An 18520-nucleotide genomic window follows, 5' to 3' on the forward strand; every position below is an offset into this window, starting at 1 on the left:
AAATAGGTGATATCTTGCAAAACTGTGACAGCTTTTCCCTTCATATTTTCTGTGGCAAACGTTGTTTATATAAGAAGAGAAAGGAGTAACTTTGAAAGCCTATACTTTGTGGCATTAACCATATTTTTCTGTGGTCTCAGCAGAGAGGGTAGCTCTTGAAAGAAAAAAATTTAACATGGTTGGAGGGTGATGTTTGCATCTCTGAAATCCAAGGAGATGATAGAAACCCACCTGTTCATGGGTTCTTTGAAAAGACTCAATTATTTGGAGTAGTCTCTTACGTGGATGAAGATGGTATGGTTTAGAGGTGCCATTCAGAGAAAGGCATTCTAAGAAGGGGTGAGAAGATAAAAGAAGCACAAGATGGGGTGGGGGAAGATGGGGGGGGGAGGGGAGGTTCAATCATCAGCAACAAGGCTACCATATTCAAACCAATCAGCATGGTGAATTGGAAACAGCTCCTAGGTTGTTGTGTCACCAGCTATCACTCTTAGTTATAGCAACTCCTGAAGCCTGCTAAAGCAGCACAAATTACCCCCATTTTGTATGGTGTTTATCTACCCCTGTTTTCTGGGGTTAATTCCATCATTATCAACAATTTACAGTTGGTAAAAGAGGCAGGAAATATTGCAGTTGACATCCAATTTTAGAAGATGCGGCAAAAGCCTCTTTTAAAAAAAAAATAAAGATCAGATCACTTTAAGGTGGGGAGGGTGGGTGGGAGAGGAAGGGGGGAAAGCATTTGTTGATATTGCAATAACATACTTTGGTTTTCTTATTTCCAAAAGACTGAAAAGGAAAGAATGTTTGGTGGGATCTCTTTGGTGTATCTAAAACTCCCTGTTGAAACACATATGAATTGTGGATGCAGTGTGGCTTGTTTGGAGGTGCTGGCCTGTACCATTATCCCCACACTGATCCTCTTTTCCAAACCCCTCAAAAGGGCTGAAAAGAAGGTTCAGAGCTTTGAAGAAAAGATCATCATGGATCCAAATAAATGTATATGCAAAGCTCCTAAATACCGTCTTGGTAACCAGATAATAATTAAGTAGACCCATATTCAATGGCTTGAAGCAGCATACCTAAAATAAAATTCAAAGGTTATAAGATTCATACCATCCACTTCAGAAAATCATCATCATTTTACTCTCAAATAGTCATTTCTTCTAAGTTTCTTTCCGTCAGTTTTCTTTGCAAAGCTCTCGTTCCCATCAACTTCTCTATTCACTCCCAAGTAGTTCATATGAATGTTTCCTTTTCTCTTGGACACTTCTCTCTCTTCCCCCATTAGAAGGTCTTCAGTTCAATTTAATTCAGCCAATATTCATCAAGGGCCAACTTTGTGGAAAGTATTGTTCTAAGTACCTCAAGAGCTGTATATAGACAAGTATAAGAACCACCACCTGATGCTCATAGAGTCATCCACTTTTCTCGATGATCAAATACGGTCTAGCCTCATAGGTATTATAAAGTGATGATGCAAATAAGCCAGGATGTGGTAAATGGTGTCAAGCATCAGAGGAACAAGATCACACCCACCTGGGCAAATCAGAGAAGACTTTTGGAAGGAGTGTAGCATCTGAACTCAGCCTTGAAGAATAGCCTTCAAGTTCTCGACAGGTAGAATTGGAAGGGAAGATGAAGGGTGGAGGAAAGGACACGAGCAAAAGTATAGAAATGGGAAAGTATATTAAGGGAATAGTAAGAGCTTGCTGAGTCTTGGATTCTAGTGCCTAAAAGGCCATGTGTCCCAAGCAAATAGGACCTCCAAGTTTGATCACCTTGAAAGGTGGTGATTTCAAAAGGAAGAGTTTGGAAAGTCCAAGTCAAGAGTGATTCAGTCACGATCCATTGTCATTTTCTCTTTTTTTCCCAAGTTGGTGTAAGCTGAAAACAGTCCATTTTAATTTCACACCATATACGTTTATGTTAAGTGTGTTTGGGGGCCTTTATTGGATATGAGTCTGAGGGATTTTTTTTTGTTTACTACCTGTTTCATATGTTTTAAAAAAAAAAAGCAGTTAAGGTTAAAATAGCAGATGCTAGCAGTCAAATACATTTCATAGTGATGGTCTGAAAAATAAACCAAAGGGATAACATGTGTGCATGCCTCTCTAAGTGCACACAGAAATATATACATATGTAAGATATATATACGTATATACATAAATACACTTGTATATATGTATATACACACATAGAACTAACATGTGTGTATGTGTATTTACTAAAGAAACAGAGTTCATACTCATCCATAAAAGAAATTTTCAAAAATACTAAAAAGATCATGATTGGGTCAGAGTTTAGATGAAAGCACACATTGATTCCCACTGCATTCTGTAATTTTGCAAATCTCTGTATAAACATTAAATGTCATATAGCAGCAAAATTATAAAATGGCTGTTCATATTTTCACAATTGTGGCATTAACGATGAACATAATTAGCTTAACAGAAATTGTAAGTTTTGATATGAGAATACAATATATAAATTATATATATTACATATACATAGCATTATATAAATATATATAAATCCTTGGTTCTCTACTCCATTTTTCACACCATTATGAACAATGAAAAGCATCCAATTAGTGTAAGTTTTTATGATAGCCCTGCTGCAAGATAAAGTTAATTTATAGTCATTTATAAAAAATAAAAATGAACATAAGCAAATGATAATTTAAGACAGGTTGACTTTGTTTAAATATCAATCCTTGTGATGATGTTTTATAAGTAAAATGAAGAAATTATGTTGTAAATCAGGAGGCTCAATAAAAAAATTACCTACCAGAAATTATGTGGGATGTGCTATATATTCAGCAAAGCTATTTCCTATCAATCCACAAGCAATATTTCTAACCCATAACAGAAGTAATTTCATCCTGGTTACACTAGACATTGGTCATAAATGGGACACTTGGGGGAGGAAAATATTCCCTGACTAAACACTACAGTAAAACCTCACTATTTGAACAAATTTGCATTAAAATCAGTCCGAATTAAGGGACAGTCTGAATGGTAGAAAATTTTCCCCCAAAGGGCTGTTTTTTTCTTCTTAGTTACACGTATTGGCTAAAGTAAGGCAACAAAATGTTGCCCAAGAAGGATCTTTAGAGGACCTGCTGTAATAGTTAAATTTAATGATAACAGTAAAACTCTCAATCTCAATGAAATTAATGCTTCCAGAAAGTTTGGATATCCTCCCCAACCACCCAGGATCTTTTTAAACTAATAATTTGTTCAGCAAACCTTTCTTTCCGAAAATGAAAAGGTGTACTTCCTCCCTTTTCAAGTTATTAAAATGCTGAAAAAGGTCAACCTCACCCAATCCTTTTGCAAATTATGACAAATTTTGGGTTTGTAATGTCTGAACTAATAAATACTGTCTATCCAGAAAAAGTGCTTGGATGCTCAGAGTTTCATATGATAGACCATGTGATATGTGTTAACAGGAGGTCGTGGTGTTCGGCATACCCTTTTCAATTTCATTGCAGTCAGATCAGACTTATGGGAAGAAATGAACCCAGGTTAGAAAAGATGATGATTTTGTTTGAAGAGCCCTATTGGATATTTCTGACTTGAAAGGTTTTCATATAATGGTGTCATCCCTGCCCTGCACTACCACCACTACAAAGCCTCCCAGAATTCTACTTTCCCTGGAGCATATTGCCAAGAATAATCAATGCCTGGATCACAATAAACAAGACCACCCACAGATTTCTTGTAGAATTTAAGAGCTAAATGAGACTACACACCCATCAGTCCCAATGCCAGCTGTCATGGACACAAGGGAGGGGGCTTTCAGACTTGTAGTAACTAGATTAGCCCATCCTGGCATGTCATAGGCACATAATAACACTTGTTGACTGAGTGACAGTTATACATTACCCAACAGAACCATCCACAAATAGGTTTTCCCACTGCATATTGTGGTACAGATGTTCTTCTGAGAACCAGCTACAAGTCAAAATGGTAACATGGGATTGGAAGAGAGTGGGGGGAAGGGGGACGGTGAAGATCCACTACAAATTGTGGCCAAGATTCTCCTCAATCCTCATCCTGTCAGCAGGGAGAAGGAAGAAAAGATAAAGGTAGTGGAAACAATCGTCAAGCTTGGCCTCAGGCACTACCCCCTTCCCAACACATGGGCAGGAAGTGATGGGGGGGAGCTGAGTCTGGCTTCATTCAAGATTCAGCTCAAATCCTGCTCATGCTTCTAGGACCTCAAGGCCACATGTGGTCCTGAAGTGCGGCCCTTTGACTGAATCCAAACTTCACATGATGTTTGGATTCAGTCAAAGGGCTGCACTTGAGGACCTTGAGGGCCACATGTGGCCTTAAGGCCACAGGTTCCCCACCCCTGTCCTAGACCAAAAGTGTCAAACATGCCACCTGCATGAGTGAGTGAGGCCAGAACCAGATTAAAATGTAATTAGAAAATATTTAACAAAACAAACAAAAACACAATAGAACATAGATAATGTTAATGTATAGTGAGTATTTTTGGTTTCCTAAATTGATATGCAGCCCACACCAATCCTTTTGTACTATTTAGTGGCCCTCCCTCTATTTGATTCTGACACCACTGTCCTAGACCCTTTCAGGGGGTCCATGAGGTCAAAACTATTTATAATAATACTAAGATGCTTTAATTTCTAATGTGATAAATATAGATATAAACCACAGAAACAAAAGCTCCTTAGGATATCCTCAATCATTTTTAAATGTCAAGGGGTCCTAATATACCAAAAAGTATGAGAACTACTGATCTAACCTACTCTTCTCCTTTTGTTGAGAAGATTTTAAGGTGGAAGAAAGATAGATAAGAAGTGTCAAAGACAGGACTAGAACCCTGGTATCCTAAGAACCACGAAATAGAAGAAAAGAAAAAGTTTCTTAATGTGAGCCTGCTAATGTAAAAGTTGTTAAAGACACTATCCCATAACAAAAGCTATCTGTTAATACAAAACACTGTGTAAATGTATTTCACCCTCAGGCAGGCCTAGAAAATTAAATTAAAGAATATTCATTCAATATAAAAATAATCTTACTTTCCAAAAACAAATTCCTTTATTTTCCATAAGAATGTTAGTCTACACAGCACTACTGGCACTGGAAGTCCTTTTAATGGAAAAGAATGGATTACTCCCCCCACCCTCTCCCAGCCAGTCTTCAGTTGCAACAAAATTATTCTGTGCCTTCTAATAATTTCCTAGCTGATCATGCTTGATACTTAGGTTCTGGGTTTCTATTTGGGCTCCCAGAAACACTTTCCATCACTCTGTGTGGGTTGGATAATTGTGAAGACTTCACAGGGTATGTCTAAGGGAGAGGTACTGGGATTTGGCCTTGTAATTTTGGGAAGGCATGCCCTTCCCCTCCCCCCCTCCCAGATATTAGAAGATAATGAACTTCCTGTGAGCTGTTTGTTCTCTGCTCCAGGAAGGGTCTCTCCTTCCCCCATCCCATATCTCCTCCTAGACTTTCAGAGGCCACCTTGGCAGTTGAGTTCTGATAGGGAAAAACCTGAACGAACCGGATCAATCTTGGTCCTCTGTGTAGTTTTCTCGCCTAGATTGTAAGCCCGCCTCTCAGTCAATGGTGAGAAGGGATAGAGGTGGGTGGGAATCTTCTTCATTAAAACTATAAATTAAGGAAGGTTCTCTTTTACCTTGCCTCCTCCCTTATGGAGGTGTGCCCAAGTCTTGCAAAGTTTGTAGAATAAAGTTACTTTGTTTCTCTTAAAGATGTCTCTCCTATTATTTAAAGATTCTGTCCCATACAACTCTGACATGGGCTACTAGATTATAAATATTTTGCTACTGTGCAAATGAGTGGATTAATTACTCCTCCCTCCAAAAGAATTTTTAAAAAATATTTTCTGAAATCAAAAACCCAAATGAATTTAGAACAAGATTTTTTAAGCCCCACAGAGAAAATTAATTGCATTTAGCATTCTTTCTGTTGTATGTGATAGTGAAACAATAGATTCTAACATATGACCTTGTCAATTCCTTTAGCTAAAATGCAATTGTCTTGTCAGCTGCTAATTATTTTTAGCTAAAGTAACAATCCATTTAAGAACATTTACTCAGTATTATTATACATTCTGGAATTTTTAAGGGGAGGCTTGCAAATGTTAATAGTGAAGATTTGATTTTATACTATGAATATAAAAATGGAGCCTTAGAAGCAACATGAGCAACAGTAGAAAGATCAGAAACGATAGGTTCATTTCTTTAGAGCTAGAAGGGAGCTCAGAGACCATCTAGCCCAAACTCCTCATTCTAAGACAACTGAGGCCCCAAGAGGTTAAATTCTTTGCCAAGATCACTGATGAATCTGAGAAACTTCCCTTAGTTTTTCATAAAGTCCAGTTTTATTCTATACGTTTTTATTTCATTCAAATTCAATTCAAGCATTTATCAAGCACCTACTAGATGCATGGCACTGAGCTAGAGGCTGAGGAGACCAAAAAAAAAAAAAAAAGCAGCCCCAGCCCTCGCAGAGGTTACATGAATGGTGGTTGTTGCTGTACAGTCATTTCTGACTCTTTATGACCCCATTTGGGGTTTTCTTGGCAAAGATGCTGCAATGGTTTGCCATTACTTCTCCAGTTCGTTTGACAGATGAGGAAACTGAGATAAACAGGGTTAAATGAATTGCCCAGGATTACACTGCTAGTAAGTATGAGGTTGGATTTGAACTCAGACAATGAGTCTTTCCTGACTCCTGGTCCAGCATTCTAGTCACTGTGCCCCCTAGCCACCCCCAGCTTACGTTCATTCTACTATAAATAAGTAACTACATGTTGCACACAGTGCACTAAGAATGATTGATTGATTGATTCCCTAGGTTTGTAATTTATAAGTGACGAATTTCCAAATATGTTGTGAAAATATGGTGATGCCCTTTGCCCAATGTCTCAAAAGCCTTCTAACAATGTACTCAATTCATGTAACTATCAGTTGAAGGCTCATAAGTCTTAACTTCACGTTCAGGTGAAAACACATCTACCACAAATATATTCTGGAGGTTATAATGCTTTTTATTGAATGCAAAAAGAGCCAAATGATGAAAACTAACATTTTTCTTTTCAATCTGGAATCAAGACAATGATAATTCTTGAAATATAACACCTGAAACAATCATGCTAGAAAAGAGAATTTCTCAGTAAGTATAAATATTATTTGACAGTTACTTCATTGAATAGATGTAAAAATATTTATGTTCTATTTCCTGTAAGTATGGAAAATTTATATTCACCAAGGCCACTATAAATTGCTAAAGCAATTACTCAAAGAAATAGAACTTTTTAATTTTAGGATTAAAGCTCCTTTAGAGACTACAGATGTATCAACTGTCATCTTACACAAAATACAATACTCATTATTTCATCGTTCACCCTCTAAAATAAAGTATCTCACTCAAAGACTTTTTGAATATATTTCCAACTTAAAGTTTGGGCCATTTATGAGCTTCTGTCTCCTGGTTTCTTCCTATTTGTCTTTTCTATCATTGTTTCTACAATCACTGCTGTTTCTTCATAAGTCTGAATTCGATCAGTTGAAAATTTCTCAATGGATTCTACCACCTCTACCTTCTCATAGGTCATGGATCCGTGGGGGCCTTTTTCTAGTAGCCCTTTATCTGCTGCCTCAGAAGCTTTATCTTTCCTGATCTTCTGTGAATGGCCTGCAGTTTGTCCATTTGGGCCATGTATGACTACTGGACAGGGCTTCACAGCCCCCTTATCTTTTGGAATGTCATCAATTTTTTCTCCCATCTTCTTCTGATCTCCATTTTTACTTTCATCCTTTTCATCTCCAGAATGTTCTTGACTTTTGCATTCATCATCATGTTCCTCTGGCTCATCTTCTCCGTTCGGGCATGGGGGTTCAGGCAGCTCAGGTATTGGCTCCACATCATCGCCGTCACATATCTGTTCAATAGAAACAACAATCCCACCTTTTGCTGGGATGGATGAGGAACAAAAGTCAGGGTCTACATAGCTGGCATCCCCTGTAACAAGTACATGACGCCCTTTGGTATAAAGATCAGATTGAGGCTCAGGTCCTTTGTCACTTCTTACTCTCCCTTTAATAATATTACACATTTTACCAAAGGCTTTGCTTATCTGTGCACCATCTGGTACATCCTCTGGGTCTACTTCTTGTTTTAGGGTCCCTGGTTCTTCATGCCTCACTTCCAGTTTGGATTGGCGCTCATCTTGAAGCTGCACCTGGTCTTTGCCCTCCCCAGATTTTTTGACTAGTTGGTCCTCTAAAGGGTCATCTGATTTGTCTTTAGCTGTAATCTCCTTTTTTCTTGAAGCTTTCTTTGGTAGACCTTTTTGTCTTGGTTTTACAGTTGTTATATCCTGCATGGCCCGGGTGATATCTTAAAAAAAAAAAAGTCACTAGTTTGAATGTCACCATATAAAACAAAATATAAATATTTTCCATTTTAAAATAATCCAAAACAAACATTTTGGGAACAAAAACAAAGGAAATAAAGAGTTTATTATATTTTCCTAGGATCTAGCATTAAGGGGCACCTTAGAGATATCTACTTGAGTTCTTCACCTGGGGTCCATAACTTTTTCAAATATTTTGATAACTAAATTTCAGTATAATTGGTTTCCTTTGTAATTCTACGTATTCTGTTTTATGCATTTAAAAACATTCTGAGGAGTCCGTAGGCTTCACCAGACAGCCATTGGGGTCTATGATACAAAAAAGGCTCAGAACCCCTCAGCTAGCCCAAACCCTTCACTTTACAGATGAGGAAACTGAGGTTCAGGGAAGTGAAATGATTTAATCCCACATCTCACTATCAGTAATTAGCAGAATTAGAGTACGAACCCAGGTCTTCTGACTTCATATTCTATATTCTTTCTATTCGTATAATGAAATTATAATGTTGGGAGGGGTAGTAAGGGGACATGCCTTTAGCATATATTTTAAAGTATAGTCTATTTTTCTGATTAGAAAATTTGTCAATTTTGTTATCAAAACTTCAAGCATTGTGGATTTGTGTATATCACATTGCATTCATGTATGGATTTATTTTAGATGTTAGCAAAATAAGTGCCCCCACTTAAAAACCTGCATTTTCCGTAAGATTGATTTTTTTAAAAATTAGGATTATACTTTAGGTCAATAGGAAATTTCCCCAGGAGCAAATTGTTTATTTACTTTTTGGAGGTACATGAACTCAGGCACAAGGGTACCATTTAAGACATTACATGGATTGTCTTCAATCTCAAAAACAGTGTTACTGGCAATGTTGTTCTCCATCTGTGCAAGCGGAATTGAAAAGTCCAAGATATCAACAATAATATTTCACTGAATTGCATATAGGGACTTTAATACAGCTTTGCAGCTATAACTTCTCCTCTTCCATTAGGGAGATGACATTTTGTCACTTCGTACACTTGGTAACATTCACCCACCTACAAGATAGATCTGTAAGATTGCCTAATGACAGAGAGGATTATGGTTTATATGTGATCAAACTCAGTTTCCAGAGTGACTGCATCTTCTCCCTTATGGGGTTCTGCTCAAAGTCAGTCTCTTTGTTATTAGCTCGCTGCATGTAGTCTAATTAAAAGCTTTTTGCCAACATTCCTTTTTTTTTCAGCATGCCTTTAAAAAAGGTGGGGGAGGGGGGACACAAAAATTATATTAGAGAGGAAGTAAGTTATGGTAACTAGTGAGGTTGCTGTCATTTAATTCCAAAAAGTCATATGATTTCCAGAGACACTGTATGCTCAAACCCTTCAGAACTTTCTGTAGCCTTCATTGAAAAACACTGCAAGAGAAGCCCTACCATTAGATATTATCAGCGCTACCGTTTTCTCTTTCTTTCTAAAATGCTCTATTCATTCAAACCCTAAGTGGTTTGATTTCTGATTGCGTATCCACACTCTGCACAGAACTGTTTTGGTTTATGTCTGTAGTGTTTTAAGTAAAATGTCCAATTATTTAGTGTTACAGACATCTTCATTACTGCCATTTGAAGCAGATTCATCACTGAGAAGCATTACCAAGAAGTAAAATAATGTCATTTTGCCCTGATGGTAAGCTCCATTAAATCATACCAATAAAACAAAATTGTCTTTTGTGAGATAGGCCAGGTTTGTGAGAAAAACCTATTTCTACTTCATTTCGAAGTAAGGTAATACACTGCAACCACATATTTCCCTTAGCATCTTGAATTAAATGGTTCTCGGTGTAATCTACCTCTCATTCAGAACAACATCTGGGCCCCTCTCAGTCTAGATTACAGTCATTTATTTAGCACCTACTGCATACTGGGTGTGAGGGAGGAAAGCAACACACTCATATCTGACATGCTCCCTTAATGATAACATTTTTAGAAAGAATGAAAGGACATGCAGATAAAGGTCTGAAACAAGCTTTCTCTTCACTCCCCAAAAGATGAAAGGCTTTGTTTTGATAGAGAGCGAGACAGCAGAGAATATTACCTTTTCTGCTGGAAGGCAGGTTGTAAGAAGCTTGGTAGCTCTGAGTAAAAAGTGTGATCGGTGTTCCCACTATAGCAGAATTCAGCCTAACAAAAACAAACGGAAGGAATTTTATTTCCACAGCTATTTCTTCAATTAGTTATAATACTTTAAAAAAAAACCCAGGGAGCAAGATTGACTCTTTAAGCAAAATAAAGATATGGTCTCTATATCAAATTAATCTTGTCACTAATCATTTCAAATAGTATTTGATTTAATAATAGTAATAATAATAATAATACACACATATTTGTGTTGCCAAGATCGTAATCCATCTATAACTCAGTAGGTAAAATTTAGAAAGTTACCTGAAACTCAGTGAGATTATGGGACGTGCCTAGAGTCTCAATGTGAAAAGTAACACTTCAGCATAGGCCTTCCTAATCTTAAAGTTACCACTCCATCTGCCACACAAGGCTGCCTCTCATAATATATGGAAGGCAGGAGTGATATAGAGTGCCTCTGATCAACCTGAGTCCTTCCTCTGCCTCTATTCCATGTAATAGAGTCTAGGGCACAAAGGGCCACCTCCAATGGTGTTAGACAGGTGCCATGATTCCTTGCTGGAATTCACACAGTGAATTCTCCACTCAAAGGGTAATGACCAAGACCGAATACATTAATTTCTCAGTATCACTAATTCCTGACCCATGCTCATAAAAGTCAGTCACTCTACTAGCATTTATCAAGGACCTACTATGTTCTGGGCACTGGGTGAAGCACTGGGAATACAAAATAAGGAGGAAAAAAACTAGTCCCTGATTTCAAGGATCTCACAATCTAATGGGGGAGAAAACACGCAAATAACTATGAAAACAAGATAAACAAATTAGAAGTAGTCTTGGGAGGTAAGATGATTAAGGAAGACTGGGAAAGGCTTCTTATAGAATGTGGAGCTTTTGTTGAATCTTGAAGGAAACCAGAGAAGCCAAGAGATGGAGATGAGGAGGGAGAGAGTTTCAAGCATTAGGGGCAGCCAATGGAAATGCACAGAGTTGGGAGATGGAGTGTCTTGTTCCAGGAACAACTAAGAGGACAGTATCATTGTATTGTACAGTAGGTGGAAGAGAATAAGATGTAAGAAGAATGAAAAGGTAGGAAGTAGCCAGGTTAAAAAGGGACTTTAAAGTCAAACAGAGGTTTTATATTTGAGCTAAGAGGTGAAAAGGAGCTGATGGAGTTGATTGAATATGGGGGTAACAATCAGACCTATGCAACCAGCTTTTTAGGACATCAGTTTTACAGCTGAATGGAGGCTGGACTGGAGTGGGGGGAGACTCGAGGCAAGGAGACCAAACAGCAGACTATAGCAAGAATCCAAACATAAGGAGATAAGGGCCTGGACCAGGATGGTTGCAATGTCAAAGAAGAGAATAGGGCATTTGTGAAAGATGCTATGAGGGTAGAAGCAGTAGGCCCTGACAAGTGCTTGAATATTGGAGGTGACAGAGAGTGAAGAGTTGAGGAAACTCTTGGGAACAGGAAAAAGAAAGGCGGAAAAGGGCAGTCATGGAGTCGAGGTCCAATCTCAGGCTAAGCAAATCACACCTGCCATGAGTACAAATCTCTTCTCCCCCTTCTGGGAATCCAAGGGAGAAAATGCACTGGAAAAGAGCCCCCAAAGAGATAAGGGTATGTAAAGATATATAAGCTTTTTAGGCTATGGAAAAGACAAGAATCTGCCCCACCACACCCCTACTCTCAGTCACCTATCAGCAAAAGGTAGTTCCAGTCACTGGAAAAGATCCATCCCCTATGATTTTATCAAGAAGCATAGCAACCAAGGGAGACAAAATTATCAGAAGCTCTCTTGATCAACTTCCCATTACAAATACACATTCTTTGTATACCAAAGAGCCAATGTTTGGGTCTCTCCACTATGTATTACACTTTCTGAATATTAAGAAGTTATAAAATAAGCATCTTTTTCAAGGCAAAGGGAAACCAGCTATTTTTCCTTGTAGTACTTTCCCAAAGCCTTGGTGACATCTTAACATTCTTTCAAGTCCTATTGCTTTTAGCTTTAAGTACATATCTTCCTCCTCAACACAAACTCACTAGTCACAATTACCAGAAAAATGTTACAGCAGCCAAAGGAAAGAAAATGTAAGGATGCTTTCGGCTCTTAAATATTCAGTAACTCAATGCCGTAGCCATCAACTATCAAGCTGAAGAAAAAAGAAACCTGCTTCTTGTTGGGTTTTCTGGTATTATTTTTTTCCTTCCTTCACTGCATCATGACACCAAGAAAAATTATCTATTTCAAGTCAAAGAATAATGCCTTAATATAGACTATGTCACAACTAAAGTCCCAGTCTTATGCCTTACCATGCTGTGTGGAGGAGTCAGGATTCTCAAAGGCTTTGCCAGGGGATCAAAAGTGAAGGTGCGAAGGTTTTGCGCAGAGGCCCAGCCATAAACCAGCTCTCTATCATTTGAGAAGCGGGCTAGCTAAATTTGTAGAAGCCTACCACCAGAAGGTTGTCCAGTGGCTAATGGTTTTTTGGAGGAAGAGCAGGAGCAAATTAAGGAGATGGTCTACAAAGGTATTGAGGGGTTACATGAGTCTGCATCAGGGCTGAGGGTAACCACACTGATGAAAGTATACTTCTGATGAAGAACAGAAGCAAGCTGTGTCAGGCAACTAGGTGGCAAAGTGGATAGACAGCCCTGGAGCTGGAGTCAGGAATACCTGAGCTGAAATCCTACCTCAGACACTTATGAGCTTTGTGAACGTCGGCAAAGTCACTTAACCCTCTGTCTGCCTCAGTTTCCCTATCTGTAAAATGAAGATAATAATATCACCTATATCCCAGGGTTGTTGTTGTGAGGATCTAATGAGGTATTTGTAAAGTGTTTTGCAAAACTTAAAGTGCTGTCTAAATGCTAGCTATTAGTGTTTGTTTGCTGTTGTTACTGTCTTGAAGAGCTATACAAAGACTTTTCATCTCTGAAAGCAAGAGGGGTAACTGGAAGTAGGGTGCTGGGAGGGACCAAAATTGGGACTAGGGTTTATAGAAGGAGCTGTTGGTTGGATGTTCCTTCGTACCCTGCCAGCTTTCTCCATCCCAGGAATATAGGACACTAGGAGAGAACTCCTACTTTGTCGAAGGCAGAAGTTTTACGGGAACCCAGATCCTGATTCTCCCTTGCCCAGGGAAGATCTGATGAAAAAACTGGAAAAATAAAACAACCCAACAGAGGTTCCCATGAAATAGCTGTCCAAGTTTCAGGAGCCAGAAGGCAAAGTTGTAATTATAACTGCTAAGAGTGTAAATCAATCCAGAATACAGGTAGACCTGAATTTCTCCGCATAAACCTTTAGGCTTTGACATATCGGCTGTACCTAGCGAACAATAAAACCTCCCTGATAAGAGGTTCCTAATATCATAATTATTCATTAACAACTTGTGACCTCTCAGCCTTTAGGGCATTTAATAACAGGGTGAGATCCATTCAGAACAATAGTTTTGGACAAAGGTCCCCCAAGAGGCTATATAACTAGACTGAGGAGGTGATTTACTGTTGTTAACAGGATTGGACCTTCTTTATTCAAAGCTGACGTCTCCCTTTAAAAGTAATAGCCCTTCCCCGACCACGGTAACCCCAAATCTGGCATAAAGTCTGGCATGCAAAAAATGCACTGTTCCATCCCACTTTCAGAGACAAATGAGGATCAGGACACAGATATTACAGGAAGAGGAAAGGTGATAAAATATTGTCCAGCCAGAAGTAGTAGGTTATAGGAAAGCTATTTACAAGATTTCTTGCTTTATTTTATTTTCTTGGGACCAGGTCAGAGGATGTATTTTTGGGAGGCAGAACAACAACAACAATATAGCCATATCACACACAGACACACACAGACATACACACACAGAGCCTCTCTCTCTCTCTCTCTCTCTCTCTCTCTCTCTCTCTCTCTCTCTCTCTCTCTTTCTCTCTCTCTCTCTCTCCCTTCTCTCCCTCTCTTTCATACAAATACAACCCCATTACAAATAAGCAAAAGAAAACCCCAACAGAGGTGCCAATCATTTCTTCTCTACAGCAATTCCATCTAGGAAAACTTGTGTGTATGTCTCTTTAAAGTTGTTATACAAGGACAGCTAGGTGATGCAGTGGATAGAGCAGTGGCCCTGGAGGCTGGGGAACCTGAATTCAAATCCACCCTCAGACACTTAGTAGCTGTGTGACCCTGGGCAAGTCACTTAGCTATGATTAGCTCTTCCCCCCCAAAAAATAAGTAAAATCATTATGTAAAATTATATTTTCCATTCATGGAAGTCATTTTTGATGCATTTATACTTTCGTATTGCACCAGAAGTTTCCCTGAAAGTTCCTGTTCTTAAGTCCTCATTCGACAATTGTGGCTCAAGTTGTACATGTTTTCCTGAATAAGATTCAGTGCACTAAGTGCACTCCATTGGCCACTTGCTTCAAGACCCCAAGAATTACTAACAAGAGAGGGAATCTCTTCCTAGGTCAGTCCTTTAAATCCTCTTAACTACTGGCCACAAGAAGCCCAATTCCAGGTTGTGTCTAGTTTAGGGATTGTAATAGAATGCTTGTAATAACATATGTAAAGTGCTTTATATATCATATATATGATAAAGCCCAATAGAAATGTGAACTCTGTATGTGTGTGTGTATGTGTGTGTGCGCTCGCATGTGTACATATGCACACACAACATAGGTTCATCTGAAAGGACCTGAAAGAGGCCTCAGAAGTTTTCTAACTCAATCTCCTCATTGTATAAATCAGAAAACTGAGGCTCAGATTGAGCACCTCAATACCATAGGCATAGCTGTCAAGGTGAGGGGAAAAGCCTGCTTCTTGTTGGCTTGAGCAGGTTAAATAACTTGCCCCAAGTGGTACAGGTGGTAAGGGAAAAAGCCAAGACTTGAGCCCATATCCTCTGACTGTAGATATGGCACTCTTTCTCCTGCACTGAATCGATTCTCTGTTAGAAGGACCTAGGTAGCATGGGAAAATCTAGACTTCTCAGCACCACATTCCCTGGGAGGAAGCATTCAGGTATCCTCCCAGACTAGAAGAGCAGTTCACTCTTTTCTGGAGGGAAAGATAAACCAACTCCTGGAATTTGCCTATGTCCCATCCTAACCCTGTCCTATTCTAGTGATGTCATATGGAATATCCCTAATCTCTGCTATTCCACCTAGTGCCATGGCATCATGAGAATTTTCTTGACCCACTGGGAAGAGATAATACAACCCTGAAGCCTTAGCTTCCTTTGACCTAGAGTTCTTACTAATGATGCTTTTTGGCCTATGGCTAACTAGTGAGGTTCTGCTCTTCTTATCACCTCCCAGAAGAACTGAGCCCATCTTCCAAGTACATTAAATTTAAGTCTGGTGGGACAAAAGTTCTTAAAAAGAAATGCATACTTCAAGTTCAACTAAAATGCACGTTTTTACATGTGTTACTTTGCTTCCCCTTCCCCCTTCAAAAATACCACATCTGGAATTATTCTTTACTTCAAAAGAGCTATGATTTCTTTAGTCTAGATATTCTCTCCACCAATACAGTTTACAACTACTCCATGCTGTAGGGGACAATTTTATGAGCTGCTATTATTTTAAAAATTCACATCATACTCTCTGAACTTAATTAGGAGGGTCCTAGCAGTTCATCATTGGGCCCATATTCCAAACCTTTCCAGGTTAATAGGGCCAGAGAAAGCTTGTACTCAATGGACATGGCCCCCCAAAACCACAACCACAATGAGTAATCAGAGCAGGACACTGAATGAAGGATCTGGAACCAGGAATACTTTTAAATAATCAATATTGGCAGACTATTTAACTGCAGAGTATGCTCAGTGATAAATGAGTTGAAATTTAAGATCATATTTGGACAAGAACATGGCAAAAGGCAAGCACACAAATCAAAACAACCATTTTGGAAAACAGTTTGAAATTTTTCAAATAAAGTGACTAATATGTCCATACCTTTGACCCAGAGATTCTACTACTACTAATGGCCCAAAGAGGCCATTGATAAGAAAAAAGTCCCCACATACATCAAAATATTGGGAGCAACATTTTTTTGAGATAGCAAAGAATTATAAACCAAGTGGTTGTCTATCAGTTGAAGGGGGAGGGAATGTCTAAACAAATTGTGAAAAATTCATATAATATTACCACACTATGAGAAATGTCATGATAAAGACAGAGAAACGCAGAAAGATATATATATGAACTAATGTAGAGTGAAATTAGCAGATCCAAGGAAACAATATAAACAACAGATACAACCATGTAAATGGAAAGAACCACCACAACACAATCAAAAGTGGATGTTGTGAAATTAGACAAAACAAGCATGACTCCAAAGAAGAAATATGAAAAGACAACACAGCCCACACTTTTGTGGAGGTGGGGAGTCCATTGGTGTAGTACATAGCACATATTTTCAAACTTTTTCTATTTACTGATCAGTTTTTGCCAGTGTCTTTTCTCTTTCTTTTTTTTTATTTAGAAATGTTATTTCTTATAAGGGATAGCTCTCTCTGAAGGGGAGAGGGATACTGGGAAAAATTTTAATGATTAAAAGAAAATCAAATTTAAAATGTTATTTAAAAAAGAAAAAGAACAAAAATAAGTTACCCAAATAGTATATAAAGGACTCTGAGCCTACAGAAAGACTCCTGACTCCTGATAAAGAGAGTCCCCCAATCAAAGCATAGAGTTTAAAAGGGTAATCTCTTGCTCTCATCAGATATTTGACTACCTAACTCCCCTCATAAGAGTCAAAGTTTTCCCAGAACAATAAGCTCCCGGGATCATGAAAAATGAAAAGCTCCCTTCCCATGGCCTGGGAAGACCGTACCTGTTGTCCTCATTCTCAATGATACGCTTGTAGCGCTCCAATTCGTTTTCCAGCGATTGCTGGTATATTGCCAACTGGCGGCAGTCATTGGTATACTTTTCCAGCATTCTTTCTGCATCTTCAGTGTCTCTCCTCAGAGTCTCAATCTGCTCATTGTAAAGTTGAATCTCATCATCGTAACTCTCTTGGGTGTTTTTAATAGTTTGTTCCAATGTCACGGTCTGTTGAACGAAGACACAAATATAGAGAGAGAAAAAAAGACCATTTTGCTGTGTTCGCTTAAGATACATTTTTTCCATGAACAATCCCAGGCTTAGGGAAAAAAATATGATGTGTACATATGTGTATACACACGTGTATATATGTATTTATGTGTTGCTGTGTGCATATACATGAGCATGAATATAATTCAAAACATCTATCTCAGCTTTCTTTTTTATATCCATTATGCTAATACACACTTCTAAGACTGATCTCCTGAGACCATGCCATTGGCAATTCAATACATTTAGCTTTGAACACTTGTTCTGGGGCCCATACTATCCTGATTAATGAGTACTTGAAGCCAAACTCACATAGCCCACTCATCTTGCCATTCTGCTCTGCCACCCTACCTATACCCTCCCCCTCAGTCCCCTGCCCTCCCTCCCCTCACAACATATACCACTTTCTTTTATACTAGAAATCCTAATCAAATCAATACTATTGTTAACTGGCTCATCAATCAACTTCCCTGTGGCTCCATTCACTCTCCTTGTGACACATCAGATCAAAATGCCCTCAATACTCCATTTGTTTTATCTCTCCATGTAAGAATGTATACTTATTGAGAGCAAGAACCTCTGTTTTTGAAAGTATATTCCCAGTGCTTAGCACAGTACCTAGTACCTAATAACTACTTAAATGCTTTTTCATTCATTCTTTCAAACACATATGGATAATCCCTCCCCTGATGTAGATCACAGCCCTCTGCAGTTTTGTAAATGACCAACCCAGCGATAGGGCTCTTTGAACTCGGCTAGACTAGTTTTAAACAAATAAAAAAGCACAAATAGATCTATATATGACTTTCTTCTAGTTTAGTAAAACCTTCCACATCTTGGTCTTTGCTGGCATAGTATTTGAGAACTCAGGATCACT

At 38.5% G+C, this 18520-nt stretch overlaps 1 protein-coding gene across 1 annotated transcript in view; it reads right to left on the reverse strand.

Annotated features, from left to right (window-relative positions):
• Nucleotides 1-7473: 7473 nt before the first annotated feature.
• Nucleotides 7474-18520, reverse strand: part of BFSP1 (beaded filament structural protein 1) — a 56135-nt gene continuing 45088 nt past the window's right edge. Inside the window, exons 6-8 of the mRNA XM_036752837.1 lie at nucleotides 17381-17601; nucleotides 10492-10577; nucleotides 7474-8402 (exon numbers count right to left, since the gene is read on the reverse strand). Of these exons, the coding sequence (XP_036608732.1) occupies nucleotides 7474-8402; nucleotides 10492-10577; nucleotides 17381-17601 (1236 nt within the window). The remainder of the gene's footprint in view (nucleotides 8403-10491; nucleotides 10578-17380; nucleotides 17602-18520) is intronic.

Source organism: Trichosurus vulpecula, chromosome 3 (genome assembly GCF_011100635.1).
Source record: "Trichosurus vulpecula isolate mTriVul1 chromosome 3, mTriVul1.pri, whole genome shotgun sequence".
Taxonomy (NCBI): Eukaryota; Metazoa; Chordata; class Mammalia; order Diprotodontia; family Phalangeridae; genus Trichosurus; species Trichosurus vulpecula.